A 13,205-nucleotide genomic window follows, 5' to 3' on the forward strand; every position below is an offset into this window, starting at 1 on the left:
TGTCTAATGTTTCAGTCCGACTTTGCTAAGCTACGAAGCCGCACCACTTGATGGACTGTCAGAGAACCGCTTCAGGTTATTAGGAGTGCACATCATTTGAACAGTCTTTACAGGCCAAGCATATATCTCCATCTCTCTGTCTAACAGTAAGATGTCTGTGATTTATAATAATCCAGAAACTTTAAGCCGAGCATCCCGAGGACTCCAAATCCTGCTTCCCTGAGGATGCCTTTGTGTAAAGTGAAGGCTAGGAGCACGCTGGTGTTCAGTCACCTGAGCAGCATAAGAGTTCGAATGTGCTCCACAAGTCTCAGAGTGGGTCGGCTGATAGGATAGTGAGGTGGCAGCTTCACTTCAGAGCCCGACGGCATCACAGAGTATCTGCAGGACCAAAACAGATCTGAGCTGTCAGACTTTGGAGCATTTACACATTTCTTCTTTATAATAAGAAGTTAACGTGAGCACGTATGTACTTAGTGACTGTCGTGGCTGTCTTGAGCATACCTGAACTCCTCTCTGAAATGCGAGCGCAGGTGCTGAGCCAGCTGGCTGTTGTACTGCAGACAGGCCAGCAGGAGGTGGAGGCGCTGGAACAGCAGGACGGACTGAACGGGACTGGGGACCGACACTTGCAGGCCCGTCAGAACCAACACCACCTGCTGGACCTGGTAACCAATGAAGGAGAGCTGCGGGGACGGAGAGGGTCAGCGTTTGAGTAATTCTTATCATTCTGACAGAAATCACAGTTAAATCTGATGAGACCTTTACCAGGTGGGGATGAGGCTGCAGGACTCTGAGGATCCAACCGACAGACAGGAAGTTTTCAGCAGAGACACACCTGCTGGTCTGAAACACAAAGAGTTGAACAAAAACTGTTTGTTTCTTGTTATGTGGATATTCAGAGCTTTCTTGGACCATATCATAGCAAATAACAAATGTTTTAAAGCTATGCAATCTGTATATAGTAGTTGAACTGTTTAGATAAGTCTTTATTGATTAAATATACTGGTTTTTTTTATATGAACTACTGTGTACACAAGAATAAGAATAACTTAATGTATTAAGCTAAACTGGCTGACACTTTTATATTATTCTTGTGATTTCTTATTGGCCCTGTTTATTTAATGCAGGCCAGGTGACCCTTTTCTGGTTTAAAAAGGATGGCGAGCCAACAAAGGGCAGGGAGCAGGATTCTTAACACATCATTTCCCCCGTTTATGGACAATAGCGCTTGGACATTTCTCTCATCAGTGTGGACCAGTGTTTTGGAATTGGTGGTGTGTTATTTATGGGGAATATTATTGAACTTGAGAAACTGTATTGCTTGATCTAAGCTACAAGACTGTTTAGTTGTCTTTGTGCACCTTAAACTGGGCACCACTGCACCAGGAGTAATTATTTAAGTTTTTCCTTTTCTTTCCTTGTTATTTTTCCTTGGTTTTGTTTAAATACATTGTACCTGCAATAGTGTTCTGTGTTGTGTGTATTTATTGATTACTGACCATCAGCAGATTAATAATATTCTGCTTAATACCTGACGTGTATTAATTCATTAGTGCTTCATCAGTGTTACAGTTGTTTAGTTTTTGTAATTCCCAGGAGAGCCTGAGGTGTTGCATAAACACATTTTACTCACAGATGAGAAGCGCCCCCGTTGTACACTTTATCAAACTCACCACGTGGCCTACGAGCAGCAGTTCAAAGAGCAGAGAGGCGGCGGTGTCCAGATACTCAGGGAGTAAGGCCTGAAGCTGTAAGAGGCACAAGGTTTAATGCATCGAAGGCACATGAAAGACACTTGATGTGAGCAGAGAGCAGCTCACCTCTGAGTACGTCAGAAATCCTCCGCTGTGAGTTTGTGGCTGAGGGTCACATATTAAGGCAAGCAGCATTCGGGAGGCCAGAGCACCTCTGCAGGGAAACAACAGTTAATGCAGAAAAGGGAAGGTGTGCTAACATCTGGAAATGAGCTTTATAACTCTTCTCTGGGTTTCACCAGACTACAACAAAGGAAAGCAGCTCCAGCTGCAACCAAAGAAATGATAGAAAATCTCCCTGAGAATAATCACATTTATTATTTTCTCACTTTTTATTTACTATTGTTAATAGATAAACCTCACAAACACACTGGAGACACATCAGTCTATAAGCCATGAATCTGTGTACATTTCTCTCATTTTAATACAGAAAAAAAAATAAGTAAAGACTCCTCTGGAGCTCAGACTGAATTCAGTTTTTTCCATCACACTGGCATCATTATCCATCTATCGTTCAAGCCTGTATGATTCAGATTTATACCAGTTTTTACAAGAATTTTTCTTTTATAATATTTCACAAAGACACCAGTCTTCTTTTGTAACCACATCCTCTTCAAAAAGGCAGAAATCCTAAACTTCAGCAGTACGGGGAATCTCATATCTCGGCATTTTAACTTTTCCTCAGGTACTTTGGTTTCTGCACTGCCTCCAATGACTCGGACGATTTACTCCTGATATATGATTAAAAAAAACAACTGATGTTTACTCGCCACTTCTTTAGTGGATGTTATGAACTCAACCCTGAACTTCAGCCTCGTGTGATATGCCAGTGTTCTCTTCCCATTTAACTTAATGTGTCCAGTATTCATTTCATTTTGATCCTAAACCCTTCGAGTAGTTCTGTAGTCCTCTGTGTCATTGTGTATCATCACTGTGTCAGTTAGTGTATTGACTTCCTTAGATGTGGATCCCTCACTTGTAGATACATAGAAAATCTCTTTATTCCAATCTAAGCTCCTTTTAGGCCTTTACAGGAGCTGCCAACAGATATTTCAACATACCTGAAATGAGGACTGTTTAATGAAAGGAACAAACATACACCGTGTTCTGTTTACTTTTTGGCAGAGAGCAGGCTGAGTCTGGCAGCTTCGACCTCCGTCTCTCTGAACATGATGGCAAGCGTGTCAACGATCAGAGAGCTCAGTCTGAAACACAAACAGCAGAGCTTCAGTCACATGCTCATCATCATCGTCATAGCAACACACAGCAAGGAAGATATGACCTGCAGTTAGTTATTATATTGTTACTATAAATATTATCACAGTCGCAGATTCTTTCAGTGTTTTAGGTAATATTGCGGTCTTCATCCACTCACTCGGGATTTGTTCCTGAACAAACTGAATCCTGTGAATACTGCTGTTGTTGGTATAACCGCACGCAACAATAACAGGACCTGTTCTCAGTACCGATAAGTGCGAACATTAATGGGACTATAATGTAAACTTCAGCTCTTTACATGTTCTTTATTATCTACTTTATGAATGAGGAGGTGAAACTGCTTCAGGCTCGACAGGAGAAGGCAGAGAGAGGAAACCTGCCAGTGAACAGGTTAGGTTCACAGTGTGTTATGCTGTTAATGCAAACTAAGTTTAAGTTAGCTTGTTTAAAGAAAACTCAGTTTCCCTCATCTCAGGCTTCAAAAATCTGAAGTTTTCACAAAACCCACTTTCTGGAAACAGCTGTGAAATAATGCACATCATCTCTGTAATCGCCACGCTGAATACAGTCAAAGAAACACCTTAATGAATCTGAAATCTCGCCTCTGTGGAGCTATGAACACCTGCTAAGGGGCTTACAGGAGCTGATCTGCTGTGTAGAGTCCACCGAGGCTCTGGCGGCCGTGAAGACATCCCTCCAGAGTGCAGAGCAGGAAAGTACACACCTCACTGGACTGGAAAACAGAAAATGAGTCATTCACTGCAACTCACAGGCACGTTCTGTACGTCAAACACACAGTGCCGAGCAGGTTTTAGAAACTTTACCCTCCAGAAGAGCCGGCGCAGGGTAACGCTGCGGTGCGCGGCGGTCCTCAGCTCCTGCAGCAGCAGGTACATACTCTCCACGCTGCTCCCGTCCTGCAGGAGCTCGGAGCTCAGCTGGCCAAACAGGTGAGCCGTCCGCTCCCAGCTTAAATATAACATCAACATTAATACCGACGTTTGAGCCTGTTAGCAATAACAAGTTTAAATAAGCCTAAACTCGTCACAGTCCGCTGTGATGAACCTTCAGGGCTCAGATGAGGTTTCTCAGAGCAGGTCGAAATCTCTGGAAATGTTTTTATATAAATCTTTATATTGGAATATGAGTGCTACAGCTCAGCACAGCCAAGATAAAATAATATATCAGTTCATTAAAAATATTTCATGGTCTCATTATTTAAGCTCCACTCAAATGTAAACTAAACAAATGTACGTGTTTGCAAATATTAAATGTGCAGTGAAACATCTGGAGCTGATGCAAAAGAGGTGCAGTTCTCCTGAATGTGAACTTCTGCATGATTATGCGTGGCTGATGCAGGCGGCTGTAGCTGCCAGCTGTCTGATAGGCTTCACCTCAGCTAACTGCAGTCACTGAGCTGGAGCTTTGTGGGGAGCTACCATACTGTAATCTACAGCTACTCCAGGACGCCTCGGCTTCAGTCTCAGAAAGTATCCGCAGCACTAATCAGTAGAGTGGAGTCCAAAACCAGTGGGTGCCGTCACAGTGGCTATGTCCAGTGTATTCTATGAGTGAATGATTTCTGTTTCCACAGTAACAAACTGACCTGTGACCTTTATTCTGACTGGACAAGCAGGAAGTTGTGTGTCTGCAGTCTGCACAGAACAGTTTATTACCTGATGGCAGCAGCAGACAATGAAACGCAGTTCCTCCTTCTGTAGAGCGGATCTAACAAAAGGGTGGACCTCTGAACACACACACACACACACACACACACCTCAGAAATCTGAGCGAGTACACCATCAGACACATGTTTTATACTTTTTCATTTTATACTTCCTGTTTTTTCTTATTTTGTATTTTCTTTGTGTTTATGAGCCTTTCTGATCTTCTGGTTCTTGGTATTAGTTCTTTATCGTTATAACTAAACTAGTTCTCAGTGTAGTTACAGATTACTTTAGGGTGATTAGTTCCCTTTAGTGCTCCCATTCTGTCCTTTTATCTTTCTCGCCCCCCTTTCAGTTGTGCCTCACTTCCTGCTTCATTTTGATAGTTGTTCCTTGTGTTTGCTTTCAGTTTTGCTTCTTTTGTCTCATCCTCTGTGATTTAGCTCAGCTGTGTTTTGTTCTCCCAGCTATCTCCACTTCCCTCATTACCTTTCTGTGTCTGTGTGTATGTAACAAACAGCTTGCCTTTTGTTACATACAAAAGTTAATCCCTGTTTTCTGTGACTGCATTTAAAGTCCATATCATTACACAGGACACGCTCTGTATAACCTGCACACTGTGACATTTACTTATCTACTCCAAAAATCCACAGGGCACCTTTAAGCTCCACTTTCATATAAATGACCACAACATTTCTAAAGCTAACAGCCAATAAATACTATTCATAGACAGTCTTCACTCACAATACTGAAGCTGTTCCACAAGCTCTGCAGGTGGAGGTAAAGTCTGGACTTCTCTGAGACGGCGTACAGGTGGAGCTCCGCCTCCCACTCCTCTTCGCTGTCCACACAACCTCGTCTCAGCAGGCGTGACAGGACCGAACCGATCCTCCTTTGTAACTGTAACAGCACAGCGGCGGGTTCATGACAGGAAACAGAGCTCGACCAAATTTACAGAGACGTGTGACCCTTGTCTAAGTTACTTCAAATTGAATTTGAGTAGATCTTCATCGGAACAGCCGCACGTTTATACCTGACCACTCTCGAGGGTCTTCAGGCTTTTCTCTGAGAGCAATGGCGATGAGGCAGGTGAGACTAAGGGGGAGTAAAAGGGGGGAGGCTGCGGGACTCTCGTGAGGCCGAGAGTCTCTGGGTTCGGGCACGAGGCTGAGCGGGTGTGCTTTAACACTGGGGGGAGCTCCTCCTTCCTCCATTGGCTGCTGGAGAGAAGAAACAGCGCAGACATCAGGTTTCTGTGAAGTGTCTGCATCATCAACTGTGTGAGTTTCATGTCGTATTCCAGCTGCACAAAACAATTAAAAACACTTTCCTGATCAGCTAATGGTCTCGGTTGCTAGTTTGAAGTCTACCTGAACACAACACAAGGTTCATGTAGTAAATTAACGTCACACTAGAGCCAAATAAGCCTCTAAAATATGCTTTGCTTTTCAGAACTTCTTTATTGTTTTTCTGCACAAATGTTGCAGCTTAAAAACAGAAAGAGCTCTCAGGTAGATTCACACAGTCATGATAGTCGTGCTCCTGAGACTTCACGCTGTCAGCTCATCCTTAGGTTCAACTTTACAAGCAGTCTAAGGTTTGGGAGTGGCAGTGAAAGAAAAGTGTGTACGTTTAATGACCTACTGGGGGTGAGCACAGCTGAGCAGCAGGGAACATTAGCGTGAGACAGCTTTTACATTTTATGCTGTTTGCGTCTGTTTTACAGCGCTTCGTCGTTACCAGGCAACAGTTCAGTGACAGTAAATCTGTTCCTTCCTCCCTCCATCTCCTGCCTCATTCACAGAAGAACTCAAGGAGGATCGGAGCCCCGCATGCAACCAAGTAAAAATGCAAACTGTCCAGCAGCGAACCAGCAGGTCCTCTTGCTGTGGGAATTTATAAAAACGTGTTTGGAAAACACATCTCTACATTTCAATCATCAGTGGGCACATTCTGCTGAAAAAGGATAAATGATGGACCAGCAGTACCAGGTGGATGTTACCTGCTGCCTGGTGTGTGGATGAAGCACTGCAGGTGTGATATTGAGGAGCAACACTGGAGTCACTCTGTGAACATGTTAATGAGCAGCAGGTAAACTAGTCTCTGAAGTAAATAAGTCATGAGCTACCTGAGACACTGGGGTGGTCATTACATACTCAGGTAAAGTGGCTCAGCTGTTAACAAGTTCACAACAGACAACCACATTACAGTGTTGAAGTATCCCACACATAAACTTTCACTGTCTGCCTCACTCCTGCACACTCTGCAGCTTCTAAAATGATTATAACCAAATTCAACACTGGCATTACGTAATGTGTTTGCAGGGAGGACTTAAAAGCCTTTATGTGTGAGTATCCTCAAATAAAACATGCTTCTGAAGTGTGTCTGTGTTTTACTCACCTCTCTGTGGAAAATCCTGTGGAGGAAATGGAAACACAGGATGGCTAGAGTTACAGATAAAGAAACAAGACGACACATAAACCTCACTGGTGTCTTTCCAAAGGATCAAATCTCTGAAGAGACCATTCCACATGTCTCTGACTCGTCTTACAAAAAGCATAAACTTCAGTCTGATATCATTGCGTAGCATCATCAAATTACATAAACTGTCTCAGTTACCTTGTAATGTGCTTGTTATTTCAGGACAGTGGCTGTTTCGGCGAGAGGACGGGGCTGCAGGAGGAAGGCCCTCTTTCTTGGCTCTCTTTAACCAAGTGCGTTGCTTCGCTGCAGGTTTTTTGGTGACGTAGACGATCCGTATGTGTTGGCAGCGTTCCTGATGCTTCCCACTGAGGAAATCTGGGATGTCGTTCACCTGTAAAAAAAACACAATGCTGTAAAGATTATAAAATGTGACAATATGAGGGAGCAGAATCAGAAATAAGACAAAACCAAGCGGTGTAGAAACGAGTCGACAGAAAACTGACATTAGCTCATCGATTCTAATGATTGACTATTTTTAAAGCAGATTTTGGTTTTGTAGAAACTATTAATCAAACTATTAATAAAAAGATGAATCTATACATTATCATGAGTTTCAGCCCTTAAAATAAAATCGGATATTTACAGAATAACAAGATTAAATAAAGATAATGTTTATATTTTGTGCCATATACAACCTTTGAACATATATACTGTGCACTTATAGTGGGTATTCTCACATCTTTCATGGATATTGATCATCTGCTGTAGACTGATTTTGATCCTGTGTGTAATAAAAGGATGTAGGATAATCCCACACTACTTCAGTAATCTTGAGGTCCGGGCACTGGGGGGTCCGATCCATGACTGATATCACTCTACTGTGTGTTTTTCCCTCCTGACAACATCTCATCTCTCCCTCAGATCTGGTTCAACAATTTTCAGTCGTTCTTGTGTCATTTTAATAATCAACCTTTTCTCTGTTTCCCTTCCTTAAGAACAGCTTCTTGACAGCCGCTCTTCCACTGAGACCTTTTCTGATGAGGCTTCAGTGATCAGCAGCTGATCAGCTGAAGGTCCTCCTCTCATATTTTTCATGGATATTGATCATCTGGTAAAGATAGATTTTAAATCTAAGTTTTCAGCTAGCAGATCTTTGTGAATAATGTTGTTGTTGTAAAAATATTATTTTGTGCCTGTGAAACTGTGTCATCTTTGGCAACTTAATGACAGAAAGAATGATTGTGTTTTTTATGACACACTGCTGTTGTCATAAAATAGTAAACTGGTTCTTTGCTAATATTCTGTTATGTGTGGAGACAACACTGGTTCATCTGAGTTAAGATCCTTTTTTATGCTTGGATCATAGTTACTTTGAAAGCCTGGAGAAGTATTGCTAAAGAGCACTTTAAAAAACAGCCGAAACATCTATAAAATACAAAGAAATCAAAAACTTCTGGATTGTATTTTGTCAGATTTTATTTTGTTGAGTGACTCTAATTTATTTAACTGCTTTTTCAATGTTGCATTGAATATGTTGGCGACTGCTTTGTCACGGGAACTTGAATAAAGCACGTCTCATCTTCTGAGCGGCTTTAATTTTGCGTTTGCCAAAGATCGCGTTACAAAAGACCTGATTTCTGTTTGTTACAGTGAGCAGGTTCGAGTCCCAGTAAGTTTCCATGAGCTCCCAGTGTTCTGAAGATCCTCCACAAAGTGGCTAAAGGGTGGTGCTGAGGCCATGGAGAGGCCAGCACAGGTCATCAGGTGGTAATCTTAGAGTTAATGCAGATGGGATTAACTCTGTTAGGGCCGAGTTAAACCTCTGACATAACGAGATGAAGTTAGAGGCTCGGCGTGACTTTTGCTGCATGTATTGCAGCTCTGTATTATGTGGCATTGGAACTATTTTAAGCTTTTAAAGTTAAATTAAAATCTGAGGATAACAGCTTCCTCATTAACGGTTTGTCTGTGCTGTTTCTACTGCTCTTTGGCAGGTTGATATACATGAAGTACTTGAAACGGTCACATGGACAGCCCTAACAATAAGTACATACCAACATTACTGACAGCTGTTAATCATACCTGAGTCCTGCTCCGTGATTGGTTTCCAGGCTTCCTGCAACTCAGGTGCTCTGAGGCTCAGTGCAGCTCAGTATGAGCAGACATGAAATATGCAAACCAGAGCAGGTGTTACGCTCTTGTTCTCGCCATCAGCAGTAAAGGTGAGAAGTGAAACCTATAAATCGAACTAACTCGTGTGTAATCTGAAGAGTTTAACAGGGATTAATCAGCAGAAGCCGGTTAGTCAGTGAACGCACCATGTGACATGCATGTAATCTAACGTGCTTTAGTCGTGGTTTGGCTGTCACTCAAGGTTATGTCAGTTAAGTCTCCAAAAACCTAAACTTATTCAGTTTACTGTCAAATTAGACAGAAAAAATTGAGCTTTAACATATTCTGCTAATAGAACTAGCTCTAAAGATCCACTAATTACCTCATTGGGTTCAGCTTTAAAGATGTCACAAGTCAAAAATAATAGAAATCTATGGGGTCCTAATTATAAACTGCAAACTTCATCCATATTTATCTCTAAATGTTCTTTAAAAATCTGGAGCTTGGTTTTAAACCTAAGCGTGAAGACTTAAACGTCAATATCAAGTTCAGATTTAAAGTCTGACTGTAAATTCTCATCTTTACGGCTCTGGTCAGAAAAAAGCTAGACGAAAGGCCAGAGCCATTTAAATGTGTGTGATGCTTCTTCAGCCCTAGCTCTCAGCCGAACTTCACTGCAGGAATATCAACCAAAGTGCAAACAGGTCACAACCCTTTGGGCTTTGTTTTGCTGTCTTCTCTGGTTTGTTCACAGTTTAGGTTTCAAAGATAACTGAGATTTTCCTTGACTCAACATCCACTCTGTGATGTCAGTCTGGAGATTATTTCGTCTTGATGCATTCTCAATCATCCAGGTAAGTTAATCTCCAAAGGTTGATTCTGTTCATCTGGACGTAGCGTTTTCAGTGGGAGAAACGTTTCGTCACTCATCCAAGTGACTTCTTCAGTCGACTGAAGAAATCACTTGGATGAGCAGAATCAACCATTGGAGATCTGGTGAATATTTGTAAAAGAAATACAGATATTTTCTTCTACAGCCACTTCAAAATGTAGGCCTTGTCTTGTCCTCTTTCACCTGATGTGATACACGTTGCAGTTTTGACACAAATCCCTTCAGAACACATCCTGTAGACTCATTACAACACAGCTTCCAAATGCAATGTTAGGATTTAACTATTAAAGTTTTCGAGCCTTTACTGAACAAACGAGACATGAACACTTCACAGTATGCCTATTTTCTCGATTCATTGATAGATATTTGGTCTGCACAACAATATCCATGACAGACATTAAAACAGTCACGTCATCATTTAAGATAAAAATACTGGAAATGAGTGCTTTAACTCTGTACTGTTTCTTTTAAAAGTTTACTTTTATTTACCTTAAAAATAACTTACCTTAAACGCCAATTTAATAGAAAATCCAATAAATATGGTAGAAGGTTTTTCTGTTGATTTTATATCAATATTAAAAATACATATTTTTTTTTAGCATTTATTGAAAAAACCCGACGTCTTAGGTCTTCACAGTATTTACACTTATTTTCTCCAATAATAACAAATATCTATCGGCAAAATACTAATTTTTTTTTTCAAAATATCGTATCTTACTTTATTAAAATCAGGTTATAACAGGTCATGTTCAGATTTTTTGTTTGTTTTTTCGTTTAATAAAATCAGCTTTTGGATTTTGTGTCGGTTAATTAGGGCGGGATTAATGCAGTAGAAACAAAAATAAATACTTTTTTAAATCACTTTTTCTGTTCAAACTCACCAGCTCGATGTAACGCACGCGCCTGAAGCTAACGGCTGCCGTGAGAGTGCGTGGCGAGTACTCGGTGAGGTACACGCACTCGTCGCTGAGCACCACGTGCATGTACACCTTGTTGATGGACTCGGACAGCACCACGCACGGCTCGTAAGCCCGGATCCGTTCGTACACCCTCCGCTCCAGCTTCCGCTGCAGGAACGAGTCCAGCCGCGCGTTCCGCCGGCACAGCAGCGACCAGGAGCCACTGTGGGCCATGACGGGACCGCTCCGTGGAGCTGCTGGTAACACCTCTGAGATTTCAACCGCCGCTTTGTCGCGAGGCAGGTGCTCACAGGTCCAGCTCCATCCGGTACGTTTGAAAAGTCGAGTTAAGATGAACACACGCCGCTGGTTCTGTCCCGGTTCTGGACAGTGAGCTGTAGGTAAAGCGCCAATGACTCGAGCCGTCAGTGCGTCTGCTCTCTGATTGGTCAGCGAAGAGGAGCGGAACATTGCTGATTGGCCAAACGCAATAATTATGTAGTAATTACTGTACTTAAATAATATATGTCATGATTAAATAAATAAGTATATATATATATGTTTTACTGAGCCGTCTGAGTGAATAAATAATGATGCACATGAAGCGTGTCGCTCCCAGTGAAGGGATGGAAACTTACTGGGGCTCGAACCTGCTCACTGTACCTCTTTTTATATGTTTTATACAAATAATGGTTTGATATGGAATTAAACCTCATTTTATATTTAACATTAGTTATTAATTAAATGATTCTGTTTATTCATAATATTTTGGGGGAATATTTGTTAATTTCTCATATTTTATTTGCTTAAAATAGATTACAGGTTGCAGTTTTATGAATTTCTTGTGATGGATATTAGCCTATAAATTAGATTGTTGTAATTTAATAGCATTATAAAAAACATACAGTCTGCGTTAAACCTTTTGAATGATAATAAAATATTTTTTCTTTTAATTTCGATGTTGTTGCACTTTCTGACTCTTACCACTAAGAGACGGCAGACTGCAGATTATCACAGTTTCTTCCTGTCTCTCTAACACGGTTCAGTGAAGAATAAATCTTTGTGCTGCTGCTGACAGATTGCGTCTGTGTGAAGCATGAAAAATGCTGAAAATGTGGCATTGTCTCCTTCATCCTCCTTGTCCTCCTCATCTTCCTCGGGATGACCGTTTCAAGCGCAAAGGCGGTTTGAAGGGAAGTTTTGTAACGGGATGAAAATATTAACGGAGGACCACACACACACACACACACACACACACACACACACACACACACACACACACACACACACACACACACACACACACACACAACATGAAGGTTGTTGTTCTTGCAGTGTTGTTTCAGAGTCAATCTTTCTCACTCAAAGAGGTTTGGTAAAGATTCAAATTCATCTTAATCTGCTGTTTGATTCTGTCTTAAAAAAAATTCTAAATTTTGTGTTTTCAGCATCCTCAACTCTGAATAGACTCCAAAACACCACAAAAAAGTGAATGTTTATAAAGACTAAATCATAAAAATGATGCCCTTTCTCTTGTTGGGTTACAGCTGTCACTGCTTGCAGTTTTAGTTTACTGGTCCTTGTGAGCCGATCAGTACTGTACTCCTTTATCACCATCAGCACCATCTTCCTCACCATCACTGTGTCTGTGTGCAGCTGCAAAGAGCAGCGGTGGGCTGACAGTGCACACTACCGTCTTTGTTCTGCAGAAGAAGTAAACACTTTGCCAGCAGACAGAGGGAGAATATAGCCTCATGACAAACACACACACACACACTGGATTTGGTTGGTTATGACCTTTGTGGCATTTTGAAAGTATCAAGGATTGTAACATCTAGTCATTTTACTGAATCAAAAGGAGATGCTGGAGTTTCATGAGTTTGTGTTTGTCATTTAAATTCAGTCTTGCTTAATACACAACATTCAAATTACTGTCACCTTACAGTAATCCTGATACTTGTACTTGATGTGTTCAGTTTAGTTATTTGCACTCGCGTTCAAACTACTTCCAGTCTTCTTCTTCTTCTGGCGTTGTTACAGCGGATGATCTGCCTCCATCTCCTCCTATCCCAGCATCCTTCTTCTGCCCAGCAGTTCTATCTTCATCATCCTTCCTCCAGTATTCTCTCCCTCGTCTGCATATGTGCAAACCATCTCAGGCTCTCTGACTCCAAGCTGTCCCCCTGTCCTCCACTTGCTTCCAGTGAATATCTGAACATGTTCAGCTTGGCCTCCA

At 41.6% G+C, this 13,205-nt stretch overlaps 1 protein-coding gene across 2 annotated transcripts; it reads right to left on the minus strand.

The window, feature by feature from the left end:
- On the minus strand, positions 1-11,374 carry cunh12orf56 (chromosome unknown C12orf56 homolog). 2 transcript variants are annotated; one of them, XM_005742277.1, is made up of 14 exons: positions 10,952-11,374; positions 7,262-7,457; positions 7,043-7,058; positions 5,676-5,859; positions 5,387-5,542; positions 4,652-4,722; positions 3,800-3,944; positions 3,614-3,708; positions 2,873-2,962; positions 1,824-1,911; positions 1,677-1,751; positions 769-846; positions 505-686; positions 1-381 (listed from the first exon to the last, which is right to left on the minus strand). In XM_005742277.1, the coding sequence occupies exons 1-14, from the start codon at positions 11,201-11,203 to the stop codon at positions 270-272; spliced, it is 1,740 nt and encodes a 579-aa protein (XP_005742334.1). In that variant the 5' UTR covers positions 11,204-11,374; the 3' UTR covers positions 1-269. The 2 variants fall into 2 exon arrangements, with proteins under 2 accessions (XP_005742334.1, XP_005742333.1); XM_005742276.1 differs by having other exon boundaries at positions 5,676-5,862.
- Between the last annotated feature and the right edge of the window lie 1,831 nt (positions 11,375-13,205).

Source organism: Pundamilia nyererei, unplaced genomic scaffold (genome assembly GCF_000239375.1).
Source record: "Pundamilia nyererei isolate P.nyererei 1_Seehausen unplaced genomic scaffold, PunNye1.0 scaffold00119, whole genome shotgun sequence".
NCBI classification, from domain to species: domain Eukaryota; kingdom Metazoa; phylum Chordata; class Actinopteri; order Cichliformes; family Cichlidae; genus Pundamilia; species Pundamilia nyererei.